The 22991-nt window shown below is 39.5% G+C and overlaps 1 protein-coding gene across 3 annotated transcripts in view; it reads left to right on the top strand.

Moving 5' to 3' along the window:
• The window catches only part of UTRN (utrophin), a 594030-nt gene that overhangs the window by 540371 nt on the left and 30668 nt on the right, over positions 1-22991 (top strand). For all 3 annotated transcript variants that reach the window (XM_074948548.1, XM_074948550.1, XM_074948549.1), the window contains 3 exons: positions 594-632; positions 863-928; positions 9645-9710. In XM_074948548.1, coding sequence (XP_074804649.1) covers positions 594-632; positions 863-928; positions 9645-9710 — 171 coding nt within the window. The remainder of the gene's footprint in view (positions 1-593; positions 633-862; positions 929-9644; positions 9711-22991) is intronic.

Consider the following 22991-nt stretch of genomic DNA (forward strand, 5'->3'; position numbering starts at 1 on the left):
ACAAAGCCCTGGCTGGGATGATTTAGTTGGGGATTGGTCCTGCTTTGAGCAGGGGGTTGAACTAGATGACCTCCTGAGGTCCCTTCCAACCCTGATATTCTATGATTCTATGAAAACAGCCATAAGTATTTTCTCTTTAAGAAAAACCTCTCCCTTATAGGATATCTGTTTATTTGCTATGTAATAGAAAATATTGTAGTAATAACCTTGATTTTAGCCTTTTAATTTTTCTACAAATAAGTTGTTATAAGTTCAGTTTCACAGGTAACTTTAAAGAAAAGTCCCAGCAATTAAATGTAAGAAATTCCAAATTTAAACAAGTTAGGCATAGTTTTAGATTATTAATTCAATGTGTGGTGGTGATGGTGTATTTTTAAAACTCCCTTTTTTTAAAAAATGCTTCAGTTACTGTCCTATCTGGCACATGGCAGTCTCTGTTGCTACTGCTTTTCTGTGTCATAGATGTTGCTAATGTAAATCATCTGGGCGGGCTGATTGGTAGATAGTTTGTGCTTTTACACCTTATTCTTGCTTAATTGCAGTAAAGTTTTTGTTCTGTCGTTTCCTTCTCTTTTTTTCTTTCTTCTTTGCAGTCCTATCACACTCATCAGTATGTGGCCAGAGCAATATGAGTGAGTATGCACAACTCTTGTATTAGAAAGCTGAATATGCTGATTGTTTTCTTAATGTTCACTAATTGCTTACCTATTTGTATGACCTGTTATACACACCTGGCCAAAAGCCCACATAACAGCCTATTTTTTGACAATTTCATCAGTCTTAAATTTTTTTAAACCCTTGTCTCTGTAATTAGATTACATTAGATACTATTAACATTTTTGTGCTTATTTTCTTTTAATAGTCCCTCCCAGTCTCCACAGCTATTTCATGATGACACACACTCCAGGATAGAGCAGTATGCCACCAGGTAAGAAACATACAGACTTCTTATTTTAATTGCACCTCTGCATTTTGGGATTGATTCCTGCAGGGTGAAATGTATGTTATTTTGAATGGACAGTATTTATTAAAAAGGCATGACTAAGTCTCATGACTTTTAATACCCAGAGGAAAGTTAAATCTTTCCACCCCAAGAGTTGGGTGAGTTATCCTAACTAAAATTTAATGATATTGAATGAAATACATACATCAAAATTGTTGTTGATCAGTATAGAATGGATAGTGTTGCAGCATTACTGTGGGATGTTTCTGCAAATGTTAGTTTCTTTCCATTCTGACCTTCTAATATGTCTAGTCTTCATAAATAAAGACCCAGCATGGAAAGGTACATAATTGAAAATATCAATTTAACCACTGAACTTCAGCGGAGGGTAAAATAAGTAAGGAATAAACTGCCATTTAATTTGATTCTGAAACAAACTGAGGAAGTATTGCATTTACTTGCATCCACTTTTAAAGGGGGGTAGAATAGTATATTTGATTGTAGAATAGTCTCCCAAGCAACATGGTGGAAGCTCTGTGATTTGAGTCATAACAGTAAAAAAGTAGATGGGACAAAACTCCTGACAGTTCCTCAGGAAACAATCTTGTATCATGTGGGAAGAAGGACTAGAGACTGGATAGGTCTTTTTCATCTCCGGGGTCTTGAGATTCTAAGAGATTTCTGCATCGTGCATACTAACTGTTTTGGGAAAGAGTTGCTGACCTAATATAAAATTTTCTTATTTAGTGACTATAGAATATATTCTTTTCTGAAAGAAAGTTTTCATTGAATAAGTCATAATTCTTGGAGCATAAATGATTTTCTGCAAAGTAACCTCAGAGCCATTTTGTAAACCTCCCCTCCTTTCACTTGAGGCTACAGCTGTATTTGTAAATGTGTATTTGCAGCTCCAGTTGTAAATAGTGAATTTCCGTTCTACATCAGAAGAACAAATTGTTACAAATAGACTGTCAGAGGATCTCAACCTTTTTCTTTCGGAGGTCCTCCTCCCCCCCCCCCCCCCAACATGCTATTAAAAACTACACGACTCACCTGTGCCACAATAACTGGTTTTCTGCATATAAAAGCCAGGACTGGCATTAGGGTAGCAAGCAGGACAGTTGCCTGGGGCCCCATGGCACAGGGGCTCCCACAAAGCTGCATTGCTCAGGGTTCGGCTTCAGCCCTGGGTGGTGGGGGTCCAGGCTTCAGATTCATGTAGTGGGGCTTCAGCTTTCTGCCTGGGGCCCCAGCGAGTCTAACACTGGCCCTACTTGGTGGACACCCTGAAACCTGCTTGTGGGCCCTGGACCCCTAGTTAAGAACCTCTGGACTATGTGACAGATTCTCTAGGGCCATACTCGGAGCCAGTACCCCAGTGTGTTTTGCTAGGGCAGAGTTGCTATGCTAGCAAGATCTGCTGAGTGCTGCAGTGACTGTATGGGCATTTCACCTGTTTGCGCCCAGGAGAGTGGGAAGTTCAGCACTGTTCAACCCTAGAGGTATGTGCTTACAATTCATCTTCAGACAACAAAGAAGCTGATTTGTATCTAGAACAGGAGCTTACCAGTTTTGCTTTATGCACTGCAACAAAAATATGTAGTCTCCTCACATTTCATTTCTTCTGTTTTTAAAGGCAATGCAGAACTTATATCTGCTAGTCAAAATCAAATAATTTGGTATAACTTGCCACTGAATTTATCTAAACGCACCACAAAGAAACCGCTTCAAAACCATCTTAAAAAACATTGTAACTGTAAAGGAAAATGCAATCAGAAAAGGACCAATTATACATACAAGGGGGAAAAGTAACACTTAAGTGCTACCTATTACCAGCCACAACTTCCTCATTTTGATTTGACAATTAATGTTCTTGTCCTTCTCCTCTTGCCATTAATAAATATAAGTGGATCATAACTGGTTGAAAGCCTATACTCAAAAGTAGTTGTCAATGGGCCACTTTCAAAATGGGATGACTTATCTGATGGGGTGCCATAGGGGTCTGTCCTGGCTCCAGTACTTTTCAACATTTTCATTATTGACTTGCATAATGGAGTGAAGAGTAGCTTATACAATTTATGGGTGACACCAAGCTGGGAGGGGTTGCGAACACTTTCAAGGAATGGATTAGAATTCAAAATGACCTTAATAAGTTGATCTGAAATGAACAATAAAGATATGTGCCACATGTTACACTTAGGAAAGAAAAGTCAAATGCACAAATACGAAATGGGGAATAACTGACTAGAAAATAAGTACTGTTGACAAGGATTTGGCAGTCATAGTGGATCACAAATTACATATGAGCCAACAGTGTGATGCAGTTGCAAAAAAGGCTAATATCATTTTGGCGTGTATTTCCAGGAGACATGGGGGGTAATTGTCTTGCTATGCTCAGCACTGGGGAGACATCAGCTGGAATACTATATACAGTTTTGGAGAGAGTGTAGAGGAGAGCTACAAAAATGATAAAAAGTTTAGAAGACCTGACCTAGGAGGAAAAGTTTAAAAAAAAAAACTGGGCATGGTTAGTGTTGAAAAAAGAAGACTGAGTGAGAACCTGATAACAGTCTTCAAATATATTAAGGGCAGTTACAAACAGACTGTGTTCAATTGTTCTCCATGTCCATTGAAGGTAGGACAAGAAGTAATGGGCTTAAGGTTAGATATTAGGAAAAACTTCCTAACTCTAAGTATATAGTTAAGTTCTGGAATAGGATTGCAAGGGAGATTGTGGAATCCCCATCACTTGAGGTTTAAAAAAAACAGGTCAGACAAACATGCAACAGGGTTGATCTTGATATGCTTAGTCCTGCCTCAGCACAGGGAGCTGGACTAGATGACCACTTGAGATCCCTTCCAGTCTTACATTTCTATGATTATTAACGGCTAAAATCATAAGCACTTTAGTTGCTCAGATATGTGCCATTCATGTGGGAAAATGTAGCACCAATATCCATGTGACAATAAAAAATAGGTCAGTGATATAATTACACACAAAAACATGCACAACTCCATTGAGCCCAGCTTGAAACCAGACAAAAGCAAAGAAACTTGGATTTAAGAAATAAGTTGACCTCCATCGGAGTGATGTCTGTATTTTTAGTCTGTCTGTCCTTTATTCATCCTGTTGCACTTAGATTTTATGATTCATAGAGCCCAGGTGAAAACCACACTTCAAGATTACTGTAGAGCAGTAAGTGGTCCAATAATAGATAATTCCATTAGTCCCATTTGTGATGACTCCATGCTGTCCTGACCAATCCTGATTATGGTCATACTGCTATAGAAAGGGGAGTTGGAAGTGTTCTGAACCACATGTTACTGATGGATGGGTCCTTGAGGATTACAGAATTATAGCTGTACCTACCATGTTCAGAAGCTAAAAGAAAATGCTAATTACTTGTATAACTTGACCTTCTTAAATTAATGGAACTGTTTTTCTTCTATTAATATATGCTTAAGAGAAGTGAAATTATTTTAGTGACACCTTATATTCTGCATGCCAGTTTTATATGCCTGCATATTAAAACTGGGTTGTTTTTGTTATTGGTCCAACTGGTATTTCTCTTTCAAAATGCAGAACATTTAGATTGACCTGAGCTCTTGTGCTGAATTCCCCCTTTCAGTTACTTAGGGAAGGAGTCGAGTGTTTTAAAATATTATCCAACAAATATTGTTCATACTATAAATAGTAACATAATTTGTTTGAGTAGCTGGCAGTGACTATTCTGTGTAGGTTGTCTAATCTTCCATTTTAGGAGATTGCCAGAAAGATACCTCACAAGAAAAGGCACAATGACTATAGCTTTATTAAATCAATAAAAATGTAAACAAATGAAGGTGGTCTTTGCAGCAAAGCTGCAAAAGCAAAATTGATTGGAGCTGTCAATCTCGAGCCTTTTATTCTGATTGGCAGGCCCCAAAATCAAAATGGCTACTTAGATATATTGTCTGGCCCAGCCAGGCCTGTACCACAAGCCATGCTCCATTCCTGTAGCCCAACGGTTAGAGCTGTCTCTGAGGCAGACTTCAGGTGACCTCTGCTGGTTGGTCTCTCTGGCCCAGCTACATACTGAGTCTCTCAGTTCTGGGGGATATACATCCCTCCTTGCCTACTGTCCCAGCCCAAGCAGCTGAATCAATTTAACCCCTAAGAAAGACTACCCCCACCTCAAAGATACAATATAAATGAGAAATGGGGCAACCTGAACATGATTCTGGTTTCAGAACAGAAAAGAGTTAATAAACATACATTCAGCAATTAAGGACCAACACAATATCCCAAGGATAAGGGCTCAGAATTTCTGGAGCAGAGAAGCATACAAATAATAAATGGCAACCAGGAGAGCATAATTCTAGACTCTCTTCTGCTGACTGGCATCAATAATTCTGTACATGTCACAACCCTAAAAATATCGGCGCCAAGATGTTATAAAAGGAGATATTTGTCTTCTTTATATCTTCTGGTGTCTCCTGCATTACACCAAATTAATTGTTAGAATTTTAATGATCTTAAACAAAAGTCTGGGTATTATCTTGCCCTTCAATACTCAACATGTATCAATGGTGGCTGTGTATCAGAACTGGGGTATAATCTAAAGCAGTAAAAGGTCTGTTCCAAAGCCCATTGACATCAATTAATTTCAATGGTCTTTCGATCAGAGCTCACATTTTCAGAGCTGCTCAAGTTTTAGTCATTTGTTGACCATTGACCTTTACATAAAAGCCAGATTTGTAAAATTTTTGGTGGGGATCAAGAGGTGAATCTTCCAGCAGTGATGTAGGGGATGGAGCACCCTATACTTGAGTGTCTGGGGGTGGTGATCCCCCAGGTAAGAGAAAAAAATTAAAATAATCTCTGGACCTAACTCCCCACTCTGGATGGAAAGATGGCAGCTCAATAAATGGGGCAAGCCCAGGAGGGCCCCCACTCCAGAAGAAGAAATGATGGTTCAGTAACTTGGGCAGCCTGGTTACCAGGCCGTCATCACTCATTCTGGAGCAGGCCCAGAAGCAGAAGATGTAGAGGAGGCAGCATGAGGAGGTGGCACCCTTGCTGCCTCCACCTCTTCTTCTAGGCCTGCTCCAGGAGGAGAGAGGGTACCCTGGGTTCCCCGTGGGTCTTCCCAGGTTACCAAGCCATCATCACTCATTCTGGAAGGGGGAGCTGGATCAGAAGTTCTGGAATGCTTTTCTGGCTCCAAAAGGAAGTTCCAGAACTCCATTCTGGCACAGCTTGAATGCTGGTATGGGGGCTCTCTCCTCTGTGGGGGTGCCAGCTCCAATGCAGCCCCAGAATATGGGTGCGGCATGGGACCCATGGGCCCATATAATCAGACAGTATAGATATTTATGGGAGTTGCATTGAACTAAAATGCCCATCCCTACATTTTGAAAACTTAGGGATACTTTCTTAAAATCATGTAGACATTTGTTTTACCAAGGATGTTTTAGTAAGTACCAATGTCCTCCCTGTCTCTCCAGTCCAGAACCTGGGAGACTCTTCAGCTGTTCCCTGTCCCTTCTCCCAAACATGGAGGCCATATGTAAACCTCTATAAGAATAATTTCTTACGGTCTACAAAGCTAAAACTCTTGTCCCCATCATTTCCCAATATCCTCCTTCAACACACAGCCACAAATATAATCTCCCCTGCCTATCACTCTGTCCCCTCCCTCTTGCTTTTGAATCCCTCCTCCGACTCCCCCATTTTTCCATCACATCATGTTCAATGTCTTGTCCTCACTTTCAAGGCTCTTTGCAACGCTGCCCTTATTTATCTAGCTGCTTTTCTCTCTCATTATATCACCCCCTCTGACATGTCACCAGTGCTTACCTCATTAGTCCACTTTTTCCACAGCCATCCTCATTTTCCACCATTATGTCTATTTGAGGAGTTTTGTAAACTGTAATGATAGGCTCTGTGTGCTGTTGAGAACTGTTTCAAACATGTCTTCACAGGACTAAAATAACAGGGGAGGAAGTATGATGTAGTGGCTAAAGCAGGGGTGGGCAAACTAGAGCCCGCAGGCCGAATCTGGCCCGCGAGCCGTTTTAAGCTGGCCCACGAACTCCAGCCGGGGCACCGGGTCAGGGGCCACACCACATGGCTCAGCCATGCTCCAGCTGGGACGCTGGGTCGGGGGCCGCACCACGTAGCTCTTGGAAGCAGCCGCATGGCCCCTCTCTGTGGGTCAGGGGCTGCTTCACACATAGGAGCCATAGGGATGTGCTGCTGCTTCCAGGAGCTGCTTGAGGTAAGTGCCGCTCAGAGCCTTCTCCCCACGCCCTAACCCTCTGCCCCACCCCTAGTCGCCCTCCCGCTCTCCAAACCCCTCGATCCCAGCATGGAGCACCCTCTTGCAACCCCAAACCTCTCATCCCCAGCTCCACCCCAGCCCTGATCTCCCTCCTGCTCTTCAAACCTCTCGGTCCCAGCTCAGAGCATCATCCTACACCCCAAACTCCTCATTCCCAGCCCCACCCCAGAGTCCACAGCCCCAACCAGAGCCCTCACCCCTCCCGCACCCCAACTTTGTGAGAATTCATGGTCCATCATACAATTTCTATTCCCCGATGTAGCCCTCAGGCCAAAAGTTTGCCCACCCCTGGGCTAGAGCACAGGCCTGGGAGTCAGAGGATCTGGGTCTATTCCTAGTTTTGCTACTGAGTTGCTGAGACACCTTGGGCAAGTCACTAAAGCACTCTGTGCCTCAGCTTGCCCGTCTGTGAAATAGTGATAGTTATGCCACTTTTCTATTTTACAGGGGTGCCTTGAAGTTAAATTTAGAATTTTTTTTCAAGGCCATAGAGATGCTTACGTGGGCAACATTACAGACGGAGACTAGGATTGTTATTACTGCAGGCTTATTCAGTGTTAGCTAATGCTGAAGATCTACAGGAGATCAACTTCTAGAAATAGAGGATTATCTGAATGCCATCTTATGAGTTAAAAACGTGACTTCCAAATACACAATCCAGTCTAGATAGTGCTATTCACTCACATGCTATACCATGCCTCCACTTCAGTGGAATAAGGTGACCAAGAATATCAAGAGTCCTTTATCTTATAATAGGTTTTCCTTCATTGCCTCTAATCTTTACAAAGAAGGCTAATTCATTTACAGATTAAATAACTTGCTCTTAAACAAAAAAGAAAACTAACAAAAATGAGCCCATGGGGTGGTGCACACTATATTTTTCTTCAGCTCAAATATGTCTATATAATGTAAGTGGTAATTCTTCTTTATAGTGAATGCCATAGTAGCTTTCCTAGGATCCTAGAAATTAGAACAGGAAAAGAAAGACCTATTAGGTTATTTGGTCCAACTCCCAGAGGACAGAGGTAGTGCAGGTTTCAGGTCTCTGAACAGGAAGTACTCCTGGCATGAGGAGGGAATTTCATTTTCCTGAGGTCAGTATAAGTTTGATGAAAGAGATTTGATTGTTTCTGTTGTTCTTTATTTTATCTATTGCACATTAGAGTCATCATTATTTCCAACATTAACTCAGTAAATCTCTTGTAACCAGGTTGAACTCCTTCAACTTCAGGCGTTTATCAACAAGATAAATCCAGTGCTGGAAATTCTTCTTGTCTTCTATTTTAATCTTCAGTGATTTCTTTAATTATTTTTAGTCAGTTATTGGATTTGAAAATGTTAAGAGACATCCTTACAGTTTTGTAGACTCCAAAAGGGTGGTTCCATAGAAATATTCAGTAGAGTAATAAGGGGAGTTGTCTGTGCCACCCATGGATCTACACACACCATTAAATGTTTCTAGAATGGCTTGTATTCCTTTTATGCAGTGAAAACTACTGAATAGACCTGAAACAATTTCTAGCACATCTTTAAAGAAACAAATTACCAAAATGATGTTTGCTCCATGAGTGTTCAATTTAAATGATTGTCATACTGTGTTCCTTATCTTCTTTCCATAATGCTGCGCAAACTGTACAATAACAAGATAACATATCTGCAAGATAGCATGACAAAAACAGTTTATATTTTTAATTTATAAAAATGTAATACCCAAACCTTTAAATTAATTCCATTAAAATGGGAAATGCAGGCAATAGCGCCCCATGGTTATTCTATATTAATTTATGATTTTTCCAAGAATATGTCTGTTAATACTTTATAGGTCAATTTGTCCATTGTGCAATAGTATTTATTTGAGCATAGCTTCAAAGGTTCCATGATGATTGTGATAATGCTAATGAAAATCTAATGGTCTTCTATTGGATTGCCAAAAAATATACTTGCTGCAGATGAGTGGGCAGGCAGACTTTGTTAACTCACTTAAAGTTTTCTCATAAAAGTCCATCCATATCAGTGGTTCATACCACTGCGCTCTATTTTCTGGTTTCAGAGTAACAGCCGTGTTAGTCTGTATTCGCAAAAAGAAAAGGCGTACTTGTGGCACCTTAGAGACTAACCAATTCTATTTTCTGTGGATAAACCTATAATGTCACCATATTTTCTAATTTTGTTAAAATACTTGGAACACCTTAGTTATTAGTGTGTTTTTGTTATCCATCCATCCATCCACATTGCCTTTTCTGTGAACTACCAGCAGTTTAGGGGTTCAACCCTCATCAACTTCAAGAATTGACATATCTGAACTACTCCCAAGTAGAATGATCCCAGTCTGATTTCTCTGCATGGTCTCCCAAAGTCACATTTCTCTTTTCTTTCAGGCTGGCACAAATGGAAAGGACCAATGGTTCCTTGTTGACAGACAGCAGCTCCACCACAGGAAGTGTGTAAGTAAATCAAGCAATTAGAGCTACTGGGAAAGGCCAACTCATTTGATTATAAATGTCTAATTAATATAATCTTCATTGGTTGCAGTGCTGAATTTTAGTCCCAATCAAAGTAGGTAATAAATGGGACCCAAAAAAGCCTGCATAAATTTTATGCTGCCAAGCAATAATGGTATAAATTGGAAGGGTTTGTTTAGCTTGATGTGTCATTTAGTGAAATGGTTCTGCCTCAAGAAATTGGGTCATTTCAGCTGAAAGGCACATATAAATTCATTCTAGTTTAGCCCATTAATTTAAAAGAAAAAAAAGTTATTCAGTAGAGGAATATACAGTGCTAGAACTGTGTTGTTACTTATGCAGAGCAATTATATTGATTTTGCCAGCTATTGGCTCATCTACATGTAGACATGCTTACTAAAAAGACCACGTTGTTGTTAGCATTATGGGATATTTTGCTTTATAAAAAGCTTTAATTGAGATGAACTGATGTGCTGAATAAAAAAGATACCAAATTCCTGATAGATTAAATATGAATAATTTTTCATTGTCAAGCAAAAATATTTGAAAAACTTCTTATGTCTTTGCCAAGACCGAAATTGGGAGCTTTGTGAGCGATCCAAGCATAGGAAGATAAATCCTGGCTCTTTTTAGCTATTTGTGATATTATCAGCTCTTGCAGGGGAAACAGAGATCTTTGTTGTTCAACTTTCATTAGGTAGAAAGCCCTTTCATTTTTAAAATTTAAAACCTAATCATGTATTAAGTTTAAGTATGACTTTCATTAGTGATTTGAGATTTCAAAAAGTTTGTTTCAAAGAAACATTTAAGTTTACCTTGAAGTCTTCTCCATACTCCTGCACGCTTGGTGCATTCTCGCTCTCATTATTTTTAAGCTACTAAATCTGTTTTCACATATTTCCTTACTAGTGAGTTCATCAGTGATTGGAATGCAGAGAGCTATCCTTTCTTGGTTCACTTGAAAAACTTGCAAACTCACTGCCTTTTGGCTTGTATTTATAAAAGGAAAAATTGAAAGCTGCTAAATGCCTACACGTTTGGTTGAGTAGTTTATTTCCCAAATAATGAATCTAATAAGGTGGCGAGACAGATACACCATGTATTCTAACATTTAAAACATAATTTGCACATGTAATATTTTATTAGTAATTCATCCCCTCTTTTGCCCTAAGACTTTGAATGTTTAAAACTCCTGGGTCTGAAATTGGTCTCAAGCCTCATAACAAAGGTTAATTCAGTAGATTCTGTCTATTATGATGCTGGGATGACTTCCAAATTTAGGTCCTGATTCTGTAGAGAAAAGTTACACATGTGCTTAAGTATTTGTAAGAGCAGAGCCATAGGTGTCAAGGAGGGCAGCAACACTAACTCTTTCTTTCCACTTGCGCCCTGGTTCTGATTACAGGTATTTTTCAGGCTTTACTTGAGATGTGCTTGAACTGGAATAATTGAATCCAATAAATAAATAAATAACCCTCACAAAATTGAAAAGTGTTTTGATTTAAAATTTTGATTTGGCCCTGTGACAGTCTGCTGGGGCTCCCAGAATTGTGAGTTACTGCTACTCCTCTGAGCCTCAGCAAGTGAAAGTTTTGCTACTGCTAAGTTGTGTGACATACTAGCTTGTCTGCTCTGCCAGCAAACTCCTCAGGATTCTGCCAGTCCAGACCTTGCCTTGTAGGTAACAAACAGTGAACCCCCAACTCCTGAGTTCCCCAGAGATGTCTCTCTGCCGTGTCTAGCCCCCTTACAGAATGCTCAGAGAAGTTAAGTTCGCTGCTCTTTAAAGAGTCAGTAAGCAACAGCTCATTAATTTAGCTGGGATTTGACAAATTCTCTTATTTCAATCACAGCACTGTGTTGGTTTATATTATTAGTAAAACAAGTTTATCTAATGAAAGGACATAGGATTAAGTGATACCAAGTAGAAGGAATAAAGATAGAGCGGGGCGCAAGCAAACAAAAGTAAAAATAGACTTCTAAGACCAAAACCTGATTTAATAAAGTAGAGTCTCTTGTTCAAAGAAGTGTTTCTCCCCAAGTCTCTTTTCCAACATAGGTGACTGGACTCTCTAGCCAGGACCTTGCTCAGTTCCTTTACCTCTTCAGCTGAAGAATACCAGAATGACTTTGTTTCCGCTTATATCTCCTAAAGTTTATTGACCCTGTTACAAGAAGCAGGAAGTTTTCCTGCTGTTCTTCTCTTCCTGTTGATTTCCCATCCTCCCCCACTGATTCATATGTAAACAGGGCTTCCATTGTTTTGATTCCATAATGCTTAATTTTACATTGGAGACAGCTGCCCTCCCTCCTGTTTGAGAAAGAACCTGTTTCTCCATGCGTTTGGTCCCACTTTAAAGCATAATATCAGTGAGTATCCATAATTCCTTATATAGTGTTAATACATACATTTCACAATGGTTTTAATCAACAGTGTGTCCCAGGTTTACTGAATACACTTTTATAATACAGGAATATCGTATACAATTAGTTGATTCAATTGCTTATCATTTGAAGTTCAGACCCCCTTTGGATAGCCCTGTAAACCTTTGAAATGTATTCTTCTGTAGCATTTCCCCAGATGAAGTTTCTCTCTTCTGCTGGGGCATGGGCAGCATGCTGTCTTCTCCCCTGCTTACTAGCTTTATTTAGCTTCTATGTAAATGTACCTTCATTGTCTCCGCCTGACAAGCAAATGCACATTCTTTGTCTAAGGCAGACTGGGCTTGTGCATTGCTTTCCAAACACATTTTAAGAACATAATTCTAGTACGTATTTATTACTCTTAGTACATACCCCATACATACACCACTCAATGATTATCAGTATCTTACCAGTTGGTATATGATACTTTACATGAAATCTTTTAGATTCAGATTATGACAACAGTGTGTTGGCTATAATGAGTATGTAATGCTTGACAAGACTTGATGACAGAGAGTGGTGAACCATCAATGGGCCCCTGTCACAGGCCCACTGTAGATATAGAAGACATCTATGAAATTCAGATCCAGATCCCAGTTCAGGTCCTGAACTTCTGTAATACCTGGGATTTTGGTTCAGGCCCATCTGAAGGTTTTTTAGATATAACATACCATAGAAACGAAATCTCTGGATGTGAATAACCTGAACTTTATGGGGTGGCTGAAATTTAGGTCAAAATTTTTAATCTCAGGCTCATCTAATATAAACCTATCTGGGCAAAATCCCTATATCTTAGTGCATTCTACTGGGCCTCAGAAGAGAATTACTGATTTGTAAATCAAATTCTGTACTGCTCATAATCAGAGCTCTGTTCTTTGGTATTATTTTATTGATCCCTGAGAGTCCTTCAGTGTATTGCAAACTTGTAATAGGGGCAAAGTCACTTCTAACATTGGAAAGTTGCTACTTCTGTCTTGTCAGCTGAACCCTGTTAACGAGCTTGTTAACACACTTTCATGCTCTAAAGCAGTGGTTCTCAAAGCCGGTCTGCCGCTTGTTCAGGGAAAGCCCCTGGCGAGCCGGACCAGTTTGTTTACCTGCCGCGTCCGCAGGTTCAGCCGATCATGGCTACCACTGGCCGTGGTTCGCCACTCCAGGCCAATTGGGGTTGCGGGAAGGGCGGCCAGCACGTAAGCATGGAAAGCGTCCGGTGCAGAGTGTCCAAAATGTCTCTAAAACAAGCAAAATATTAGGACCTTCCTGATGTAAATATGTTAAAGAAAAGGAGAATTTTTTTTCCTTCATAGCCTTTGCTACATTAATTCTGGAAGAATGTTCTAAACATTTGGACAAGGGGGTCCTGTTAATTTTTCTTGTAGATTAATTTAGTTTTAGCTAGGGCTATCAATTAATCGCAGTTAACTCAGGCGAATAACTAAAAAAAATTAATCTCTATGAAAAAAATTAATCGTGATTAATTGCACTATTAAACAATAGAATAGGAATTGAAATTTATTAAATATTTTTGGATGTTTTTCTACATTTTCAAATATATTGATTTCAATTACAACACAGAATACAAAGTACTCACTTAATATAATTTTTAATTAAAAATGTTTGCACTGTAAAAATGATAAAAGAAATAGCATTTTTCAATTCACCTCCTATGAGTACTGTAGTGCAATCTCTTTATCATGAAAGTGCAACTTACAAATGTAGGGGTTTTTTTTTTTTACATAACTACGCTCAAAAACAAAACAACGTAAAACTTTACAGCCTACAAGTCCACCTAGGGTATGTCTACACTACCCGCTGGATTGGTGGGAAGCAATCAATCCAGCGGGGGTCGATTTATCACATCTACTCTAGACATGATAAATCGACCCCGAGTGCTCTCCCGTCGACTCCTGTACTCCAGCTCCACGAGAGGCGCAGGCGGAGTCAATGGGGGAGCGGCAGCAGTCGACTCACGGCGGTGAAGACACCACGGTAAGTCGATCTAAGTACGTCGACTTCAGCTATGTTGTTCACGTAGCTGAAGTTGCGTAACTTAGATCGATTCCTCCTCCCCCCACGCCCCAGTGTAGACCAGGCCTCAGTCCTACTTCTTGTTCAGCCCATAGCTAAGCAAAACAAGTTTGTTTACCTTTACGGGAGATAATGCTGCCCACTTCTTAATTACAATGTCACCTGAAAGTGAGAACAGGCGTTCACTTGCCACTGTTGTAGCTGCCATTGCAAGATATTTACATGACCGATGTGCTAAAGATTCATATGTCTCTTCATGCTTCAGCCATCGTTCCAGAGGACATGCTTCCATGTTGATGAAGCTCATTTAAAAAAAAAAAAAAAAAGCGTTCATTAAATTTATGACTGAACTCCTCAGGGGAGAACTGTACGTCTCCTGTTCTGTTTTACCTGCATTCTGCCATATATTTCATGTTATAGCAGTCTCTGATGATGACCCAGTACATGTTGTTCGTTTTAAGAACACTTTCACTAAAAATTTGACAAAATGCGACGAAGATACCAATGTGAAATTTCTGAAGATAGCTATAGCACTTGACCCAAGATTTAAGAATCTGAAGTGCCTTCCAAAATCTGAGAGGGACGAGGTGTGGAGCATGCTTTCAGAAGTCTTAAAAGAGCAACACTCTGATGCAGAAACTATAGAAGCCAAACTGCCAAAAAAAGAACATCAGCCTTCTGCTGGTGGCATCTGACTCAGATAATGAAAACGAACATGTGTCAGTCCACACTTCTTTGGATTGTTAGCTCGCAGAACTCGTCATCAGCATGGATGCATGTCCTCTGGAATGTTGGTTGAAGCATCAAGGGACGTATGAATCATTAGCACATCTAGCATGTAAATATCTTGAGACGCCAGCTACAACAGTGCCTTACAAACGCCTGTTTTCACTTTCAGGTGCCATTGTAAACAAGAAGCAGGCAGCATTATCTTCTGGTAATGTAAACCAATTTGTTTGAGCGATTGGCTGAACAAGAAGTAGGACTAATTGGACTTGTAGGCTCTAAAGTTTTACATTGTTTTATTTTTGAATGCAGGTTTTTTTGGTACATAATTCTACATTTGTAAGTTCAACTTTCATGATAAAGCGATTGCACTACGTTATTTCTATTAGGTGAATTGAAAAATACTATTTCTTTTGTTTTTTACAGTGCAAATATTTGTAATAAAAATAAATACAAAATGAGTGCTGTACACTTTGTATTCTGTGTTGTAATTTAAATCAGTATATTTGAAAATGTAGAAAACATCCAAAATATTTAAGTAAATGATGTTCTGTTGTTTAACAGCACAATTAATCATGATTAATTTTTTTAATCATTAATTTTTTTTAATCTTTGACACCCCTAGTTTTAGCAAATACAGCTAAATCTAATGGCTATTCATTTATAAAATAGATTATTCCCCTTTGTGGAATCTAAACTCAGAGTGATCATGAGGAAAAAGATTAAGATATTCCTCATACTCTTTCCCCAAATGTTCTGGTGTCTCACAGAGATCCTGGTCATGTCGTTTGAGAAACACTGGTTTAGTGTAGTAAATGGAAAATGAACATTATTGAGAAAATAATAATTTTGAATTTATACTCATGTTAATCTACAGCATTAATGAAATAAGTTGTAATGATCTGCATAAAGCAATAGGCCAAAACTCAGTACAGTATCAGTAAATACTGATAATTTTCGTTAACATAACTAACTTTTTCTTCTCTTCTACTTTTTAAATGTTTGTGAAATGCCACAATTTATAATTAGAAGTAACTTTTTATATTATCCTATATAACTATCCTATCAGATCTGTACATGTACCATACCTAATAGATTGAGATCTATTTAGAATATGCACATATGTCTGCTATGACAGACAATACATTTCTCATTAATCCCTTTGCTGTTAGTCTCACTCCACACCTTCTGTGCTGCCAATGCCGGTGAACATGCCACCAAAAACTGTGCCGTGTTAGAACTTACCTTGAACATTCAGCAGCACAGCAGCCGTGTTCTCCCTCAAACTGCCTAAATCAGCTAGTGACAATCAAGAAGTTAAAGACCATCCAGTCAGAGAGAGAAATTAATTTCAGTTGGCAATAAATTGGGAAAAGAACAGATAAGCAAAAGTGAAAGCGGGAGAGAGAGATTTTGACAACGATGTTGAACCTTCAGGATTTTGCTATTTCTCACAGCAACGCTAGGTCAAAGGGGGAAATACAATTATCACCAGCACATTCAGGTTAGTGCATAAGATTTAATTTACTATCTGGTTTTCTCAATCAAATAGAATCAAGAATCCATCAGAGCTCAGAATGATTCTGTCAGAAAGACTTGATCTTTTTTTAGAGCTCAGACTGAATGCTCTGAAAGACGTGGGAAACTACACCCATTTGCCCCTTATTCTCCATATACTTATGCATACAATCTATACACACCTATTTAAAGATATCCACACACACACAGAGAATAGCGTGTTTCAAGTGCAGGTTTCCATGGCTTGTTACATGAGATGCACCTCTCTTAAATTTGACCTTCCTGCAGCCCATTTTTACATCTTAGTGCTGTCCTTCTGCTAAATGGCACAGGCACTAAACACTACAATGCAGTCTTATAACTTCTCCATCTTCATGATCCTGATTTTGAATCAAAGTAAGCTGAAAATCTATAATGGAATAACTACTGAAAAAGGCCGAGTAGTTGATTTTGATTCTCTGCTTTTAGAGGTTGTTGCCTACTGTCCCCTATCAGTTCTGGAGAAGAAAGTGTAATGGATTCGCAATATCAAAATGTTTGTTTGCCAGAGTGCATTTGCTGCTTCCTTGTCTTGTAGGCCATTCTGTCATCATGAAACCCTGAATTAAAACTCCAGTGCCACTAATAGATCTATCTTAATTACTGTCATGAGATTTGTTAGTGCAGACACAAGGTCCTGCCTTTCAGACCAATAATTTAGCAAGGCAGACAGAAGGTTGAGGGAGAGATACATAGCAAAGAGTCATCTTTTCCTTAAGTAGATTTCTTCCTTTATCTGGTGTTCATTGAACAGGAATGTTATCTGTAAGAATGTGCTGCTTATAATGGACAAATCAATACTTCCAATCTTTGTCCTCTGTATTCCATGTGAGGTAGCCACAGTGAGAGAGAAGGGGAGCAAATCTCCTGTCCTGAATGAATTGTAGAGTTCGAAATAAAAAAAAATTTAGTAGTTTTTTTTTATCAGTTTGTATTTATCTGTTGCAGTCACAGCAGCTAGTAGCAGTACCATGAGGGTTCTGTCAGACATTATCATTTGTAAATTTCATTTTTCAGTGTCTTATAAATGCTATGTAAAAATTCACAGATTATCACGTCATGCCAGAAATGACAGAACAGGACTTTAACATATAAGAATTCAGCTTTGGGAGCAAAGTTCTATTTTAGACGTCAGTGCTTAATGAATAAACTTGTAAATTAGACAGTGCCTTTTTGGTTTCTATTTAAAAACTAATTCAAGTAGCCAAAATAGAATAGTTCGTGTATCACCTGAACCTTTCACAAAAACGTCTCTCTCTCACCATAAGGATGTCTCTGCACTTCAGAATGATGCCATTCGTTCACAACAGCCCTGAAGAAATAGTTGCACTCATCAGTTAAATGAATGTTTTAGACAATCTTTTTTTTAAAAAAACCAACTTGATTTCACAATGTTCTACAGACCAGTCAGCCTCACTTCAGTCCCTGGCAAAATCATGGAGCAGGTCCTCAAGGACTCCATTTTGAAGCACTTGGAGAAGAGGAAGGTGATCAGGAACAGTCAACATAGATTCACCAAGAGCAAGTCATGCCTGACCAACCTGATTGCCTTCTATGATCAGATAACTGGCTCTCTGGATATGGGGAAAGTGGTTGATGTGATATATCTTGACTTTAGCAAAGCTTTTGATACGGTCTCCCACAGTATTCTTGCCAGCAAGTTAAAAAAGTATGGATTGGATGAATGGACTATAAGGTGGATAGAAAGCTGGCTAGATTGTCAGGCTCAATGGGTAGTGATCAACAGCTTGATGTGTAGTTGGCAGCCGGTATCAAGCAGAGTGTCCCAGGGGTCAGTCCTGGGGCCGGTTTTGTTCAACATCTTTATTAATTGCACTATCAGCAAGTTCACAGATGACATTAAAATGGGGGGAGCGGTAGATATGCTGGAGTATAGGGATAGGGTCCGGAGTGACCTAGACACATTGGAGGATTGGGCCAAGAGAAATCTGATGAAGTTCAACAGGGACAAGTGCAGAGCCCTGCACTTAGGAAGGAAGAATCCCATGCACTGCTACAGGCTGGGGACCAACTGGCTAAGCGGCAGTTCTGGAGTAAAGGACTTGGGGATTACAGTGAACAAGAAGCTGGATATGAGTCAGCAGTGTGCCCTTGTTGCCAAGAAGGCCAATGGCATATTGGGCTGCATTAGTAGGAGCATTGCCAGCAGATTAAGGGAAGTGATTATTCCCCGCTGTTCGGCACTGGTGAGGCTACACGTGGAGTATTGCGTCCAGTTTTGGTCCCCCAACTACAGAAGGGATGTGGACAAGTTGGAGAGAGTCCAGCGGAGGGCAATGAAAATGATTAGGGGGCTGGGGCACATGACTTACGAGGAGAGGCTGAGGAAACCGGGGTTATTTAGTCTGCAGAAGAGAAGAGTGAAGGGGGATATGACAGCAGCCTTCAATTACCTGAAGGGAGGTTCCAAAGAGGATGGAGCTAGGCTGTTCTCAGTGGTCACAGATGACAGAACAAGAAGCAATGGTCTCAAGTTGCAGTGCAGGAAGTCTAGGTTGGATATTAGGAAACACTATTTCACTAGGAGGGTGGTGAAGCACTGGAATGGGTTGCCTAGGGAGGTGGTGGAACCTCCATCCATAGAGGTTTTTAAGGCCCGGCTTGACAAAACCTTGGCTGGGATGATTTAGTTGGTGTTGGTCCTGCTTTGAGCAGGGAATCGGACTAGATGACCTCCTGAGGTCTCTTCCAACCCTAATATTCTATGATTCTATTCTATGAAGCCCTACAAATATTCTAAGGCTTTATGCAACATCATAATTTCCCTTGAAATACACTTAAGCAATAATCTTAGTTATAACTGGAGAATATTTTTAAGGTGGATAAAGGAAGAACATGGGCAAGCTACTGCAGTTTTTCACTAATGTTTTAGGATCTGCTCCAAAGTCCATTGAGGTCAATAAAAAGATTCCCACTGGTCTTTGAATCAGGCCTTTAGTTTGTAACTAGGTTATTGGAAAAGAAGCAATTATGAGTTTCACTGAGATATGAAAGTAGCTGGGAGAAGAAAGGACAAAGGGGCTTGTTTTTGTAGGTACAAGAAAAATGAAAAAACAACCTGCACATTGATCTCTTTCTACCCCTGCCAACAGTGTTCATCAATAAGGCTAAGATTTTGTCATGCATATTTTTAGTAAAAGTCAGACAGGTCACAGGCAATAAAGAAAAATTCACTGGACCCCGTGACCTATCCGTGACTTTTACTAAAAATATGCATGACAAAATGGAGAACTGTGGGGTCCTCACACCAACCCAAAGGGCCCGGCTCTGAGCTTGCGGCTTCCCCCCACTGCCCATGGGTCCAAGCTCAGGGCACCACCACCGCCCATGGCTGCTCCAAGTTCCGGGACATCCCTGCTGCCCTGCCGCCCACAACAGCTGGGAGCTGTGGGGTCCATCTGCAATGGCAAGGAGCTCCTGGGGGCCCCACTGCCCAGTGTCCAGGAGCTCTGGGGCATCCCTGCACCAGTTGAGAGATTATTACACAAAACAGGAGCATAGAGGAAGGAGCTTCTCATCTCTATTCTGTTTTTAATTCTTGTAACATAAATGAATGCATGTGGACTGAAACAGCATGAATTGAAACAATTGACAGGACTGTCACATTATATAGGTGGAATTGGTGGTTTTTCACTTTGGGTTACTTAACATATAAGTATTTGATAAAACCCCCAAACTTTCATACCTAAATGACAAGAAGTAAATCCAGCTAGAGTCAAGAAGCAGAAGCCCATGTAACAGCTTATAGTGAGTAGTTTACTTATACTCAAGCAGAGAAATATCGGAGATATTTCCATTTTACTCTAACATAGGAACTAGTGTACAGGAAGACGTGCCGGAAGCAAATACTCAATGAGCTTACACCAGTCACTTAGTAGAAGTGATCCTCTAATAAAGAGCAGAAAACTACTGCATACATTCGTGGATATTTTGGCATTGTCTCTAAGAGGTTACCTAATAGCAGTGGTCTTTTGCACAGATTTTGCTGTGTATGCAGTGAGCTATCAGGAAATGTCCTTGCCTCAGCAGTGTACCCAGTTAAAGAAGGTTTAACATACATACACACTCAGTTTATGTTCATAATTCTCATTAGCGCTTATATACATTACCGAAATGCATTGGTGAGAATAGAGAATGCCCTTCATGATGATGGCTTAATGTATCTTTGAGAAGTCATTGCCATCCATAAAGATGGCTTGTAATTCACATATATGAGTGTTTAATTCCTCTTGGTTACCAACCACCACAACTGTGGTTTGTCTCTCATCAAAGGAGTCTGCTTCTAAGCAGCTATTTTTTCAAATAATTAAAATGTGACTGTACATTTGAATGTTTTGGGATGAATGGTATTACATGAGTGTGTGTTGCTTATTGGCCATATTCTATAAAAAAAAAAGGTCTCTTTAAATGTTCCATTACATTTGATATCAAAAATAAATATTTTCCAAATAACCAGTTGTCATTTTAAGTATGTCCATTATAGGGCATTGGCTCAGGTTACTTTTGGTTATGTCCATTGCACCATTGGTTGGATCAAGGAGTTATGGGTTAGTTCGTTGACGAAAAACTCATAACAAGAGATAAACGTTGTTGATGAGAAATAGTTTGTGTAGCAGGATGCTACTGTTTGTCTAAATTAGACCCAACAACGTTGTATGTTTATTTTTAAGAAAATAAATCACTTCCAAGTTCCTCAGAACAGCAAATATCTGTTTTAACTCCAGTTAGTATTTTTATTGTTTCATGAAAAGACTTCCAGTAAGTTTATTCCAAAATAGGTGTCTGAGTGGGACAAGGACTTCCCTCTTTGGGAAGACAGAGGTCAATAGTAGGAGCATTTTGCAGAGGTTTTTTTGTAATAGCCTAAGACAGATGTTAGCATTAGAGTTCTCTCAGCCGTAGTTATGCTGGTGAATTGTAATTGTTTCAATCAAAAATGTCAAAGAATTTATTATTCCTAATAAATGTCTAAAATGTAACCTTTAAATGAAAGAGTGTTGGAGACATGAATTAAGGAAAGAGATGGCTATACATTCAATAGTAAATAGTTTATGGTTTAGTCTTTTTATCTTTCTGAATTATGGATTATTTTTAGAGGAATTGGTTTTTATTTTCACACACAGAACTTTCATCATATCTTTTTGCTGTTAACCATTTTCTCCCATGTAAAAATGAGTTAGCTGTACCACTCCCATCCTCATGGAAGAACACCAAAACAAAGAAAGAAAGAACACCCTCTACTGATTCCAAACTGTCCTCCTAGTGTGAAATCCTAGGCCCCACTGTAGTGGCAAAATACTCAATGGACTTAGTGACTTCAATGGACTAGGCTTTCACCCCTAGTGTCAAAACAGCGCTCTTTCCATCCACTGTCAGATTAGATTCAGCCTACCTCACAAGTCTTGTCCTCTCTTGTTCCCTGTCCCTTCCCTTTCTTCTCCCTATTCAGCATCTAGCACTGTACCCTCCCACATTCTCAGAACATCTGGTGCAGGGACTCTCTCCTCTGTGATTAGTTCCCATCTAGAATTTTCTTTCCGTCTCTCTATCTTTCACTCACTCTTTCACTTTCCCAGATGTTATCTCAAAACATATCTGTAGCTGTTAATGTGTTTCTCCCTGTGTGATTATTCATTCTTTAATTCTAGAGCATTTTGGGGTACAGTTGGTCTGATAGATGCTGTACAGAAGAAAGTATTACAGCTTTTGTTTGTAAGCCGATGTGTAAAGATTGGAATTTATCGAGAAAGTTCTCTAGCATTCCAGTTTTTTGTGGTTCAGCAGTTTCTGTTTAAAGAAGAGAATGAATTTAGAGTCTATCTTCTACCTCCTATCCATCTGAAGATTATTAGGGAGAAAAAGCAGGATTATTTAATAGACTTAGAAGTGGGGGGAAGGATGATGCATCTAGAAAAGCAGGTTCAGCCGAATAGTAATAGCCATTACTGGATCCCTCAGGTCCTCCATACCGCCTACCACAAGATAATTTCTACTCTAGCCAGAAGGATCTAGCTACCTCCCTCAGAGAACCTGAGCATGTTGCCTATGTGGGAACCACAATCTTAAGAAATGGGCGAAAAGACCAATTTGTAACTTGTTTGTTATGCTTATAAAAACTTCACAGAATATTTTATAAGCATAACATGTTTCCTCTTTAATGCCACAACCATTCCACTTTGCTAAGCACACAGTTCTTTCTGTATCTCTGATCTATGACCATGCTAAGATATCTGTGAATATTCCCATCTATAATTTTTACTAGGGTATTGAGCATGTGAAACATGTGTCTAGCATTTTCTCTCCCATTTCTCAAAGTACACTCGATGTCAAGTGTATGTTGTTAAAATACACAACTGCTGCAAAAGACATCAAGGAGTAGTTGATTCTTTTTTTGTTTGTTTCTTTTAGAAGTATCACCAGCCATTGTGCTGTGTATGTGCATTTAAATTAAACTGGCTTTACACTAATACAGAACATCTTTCTTTTTCATGTGGATTTTTTAATCCT

Source organism: Natator depressus, chromosome 3 (assembly GCF_965152275.1).
Source record: "Natator depressus isolate rNatDep1 chromosome 3, rNatDep2.hap1, whole genome shotgun sequence".
Classification (NCBI taxonomy): Eukaryota; Metazoa; Chordata; order Testudines; family Cheloniidae; genus Natator; species Natator depressus.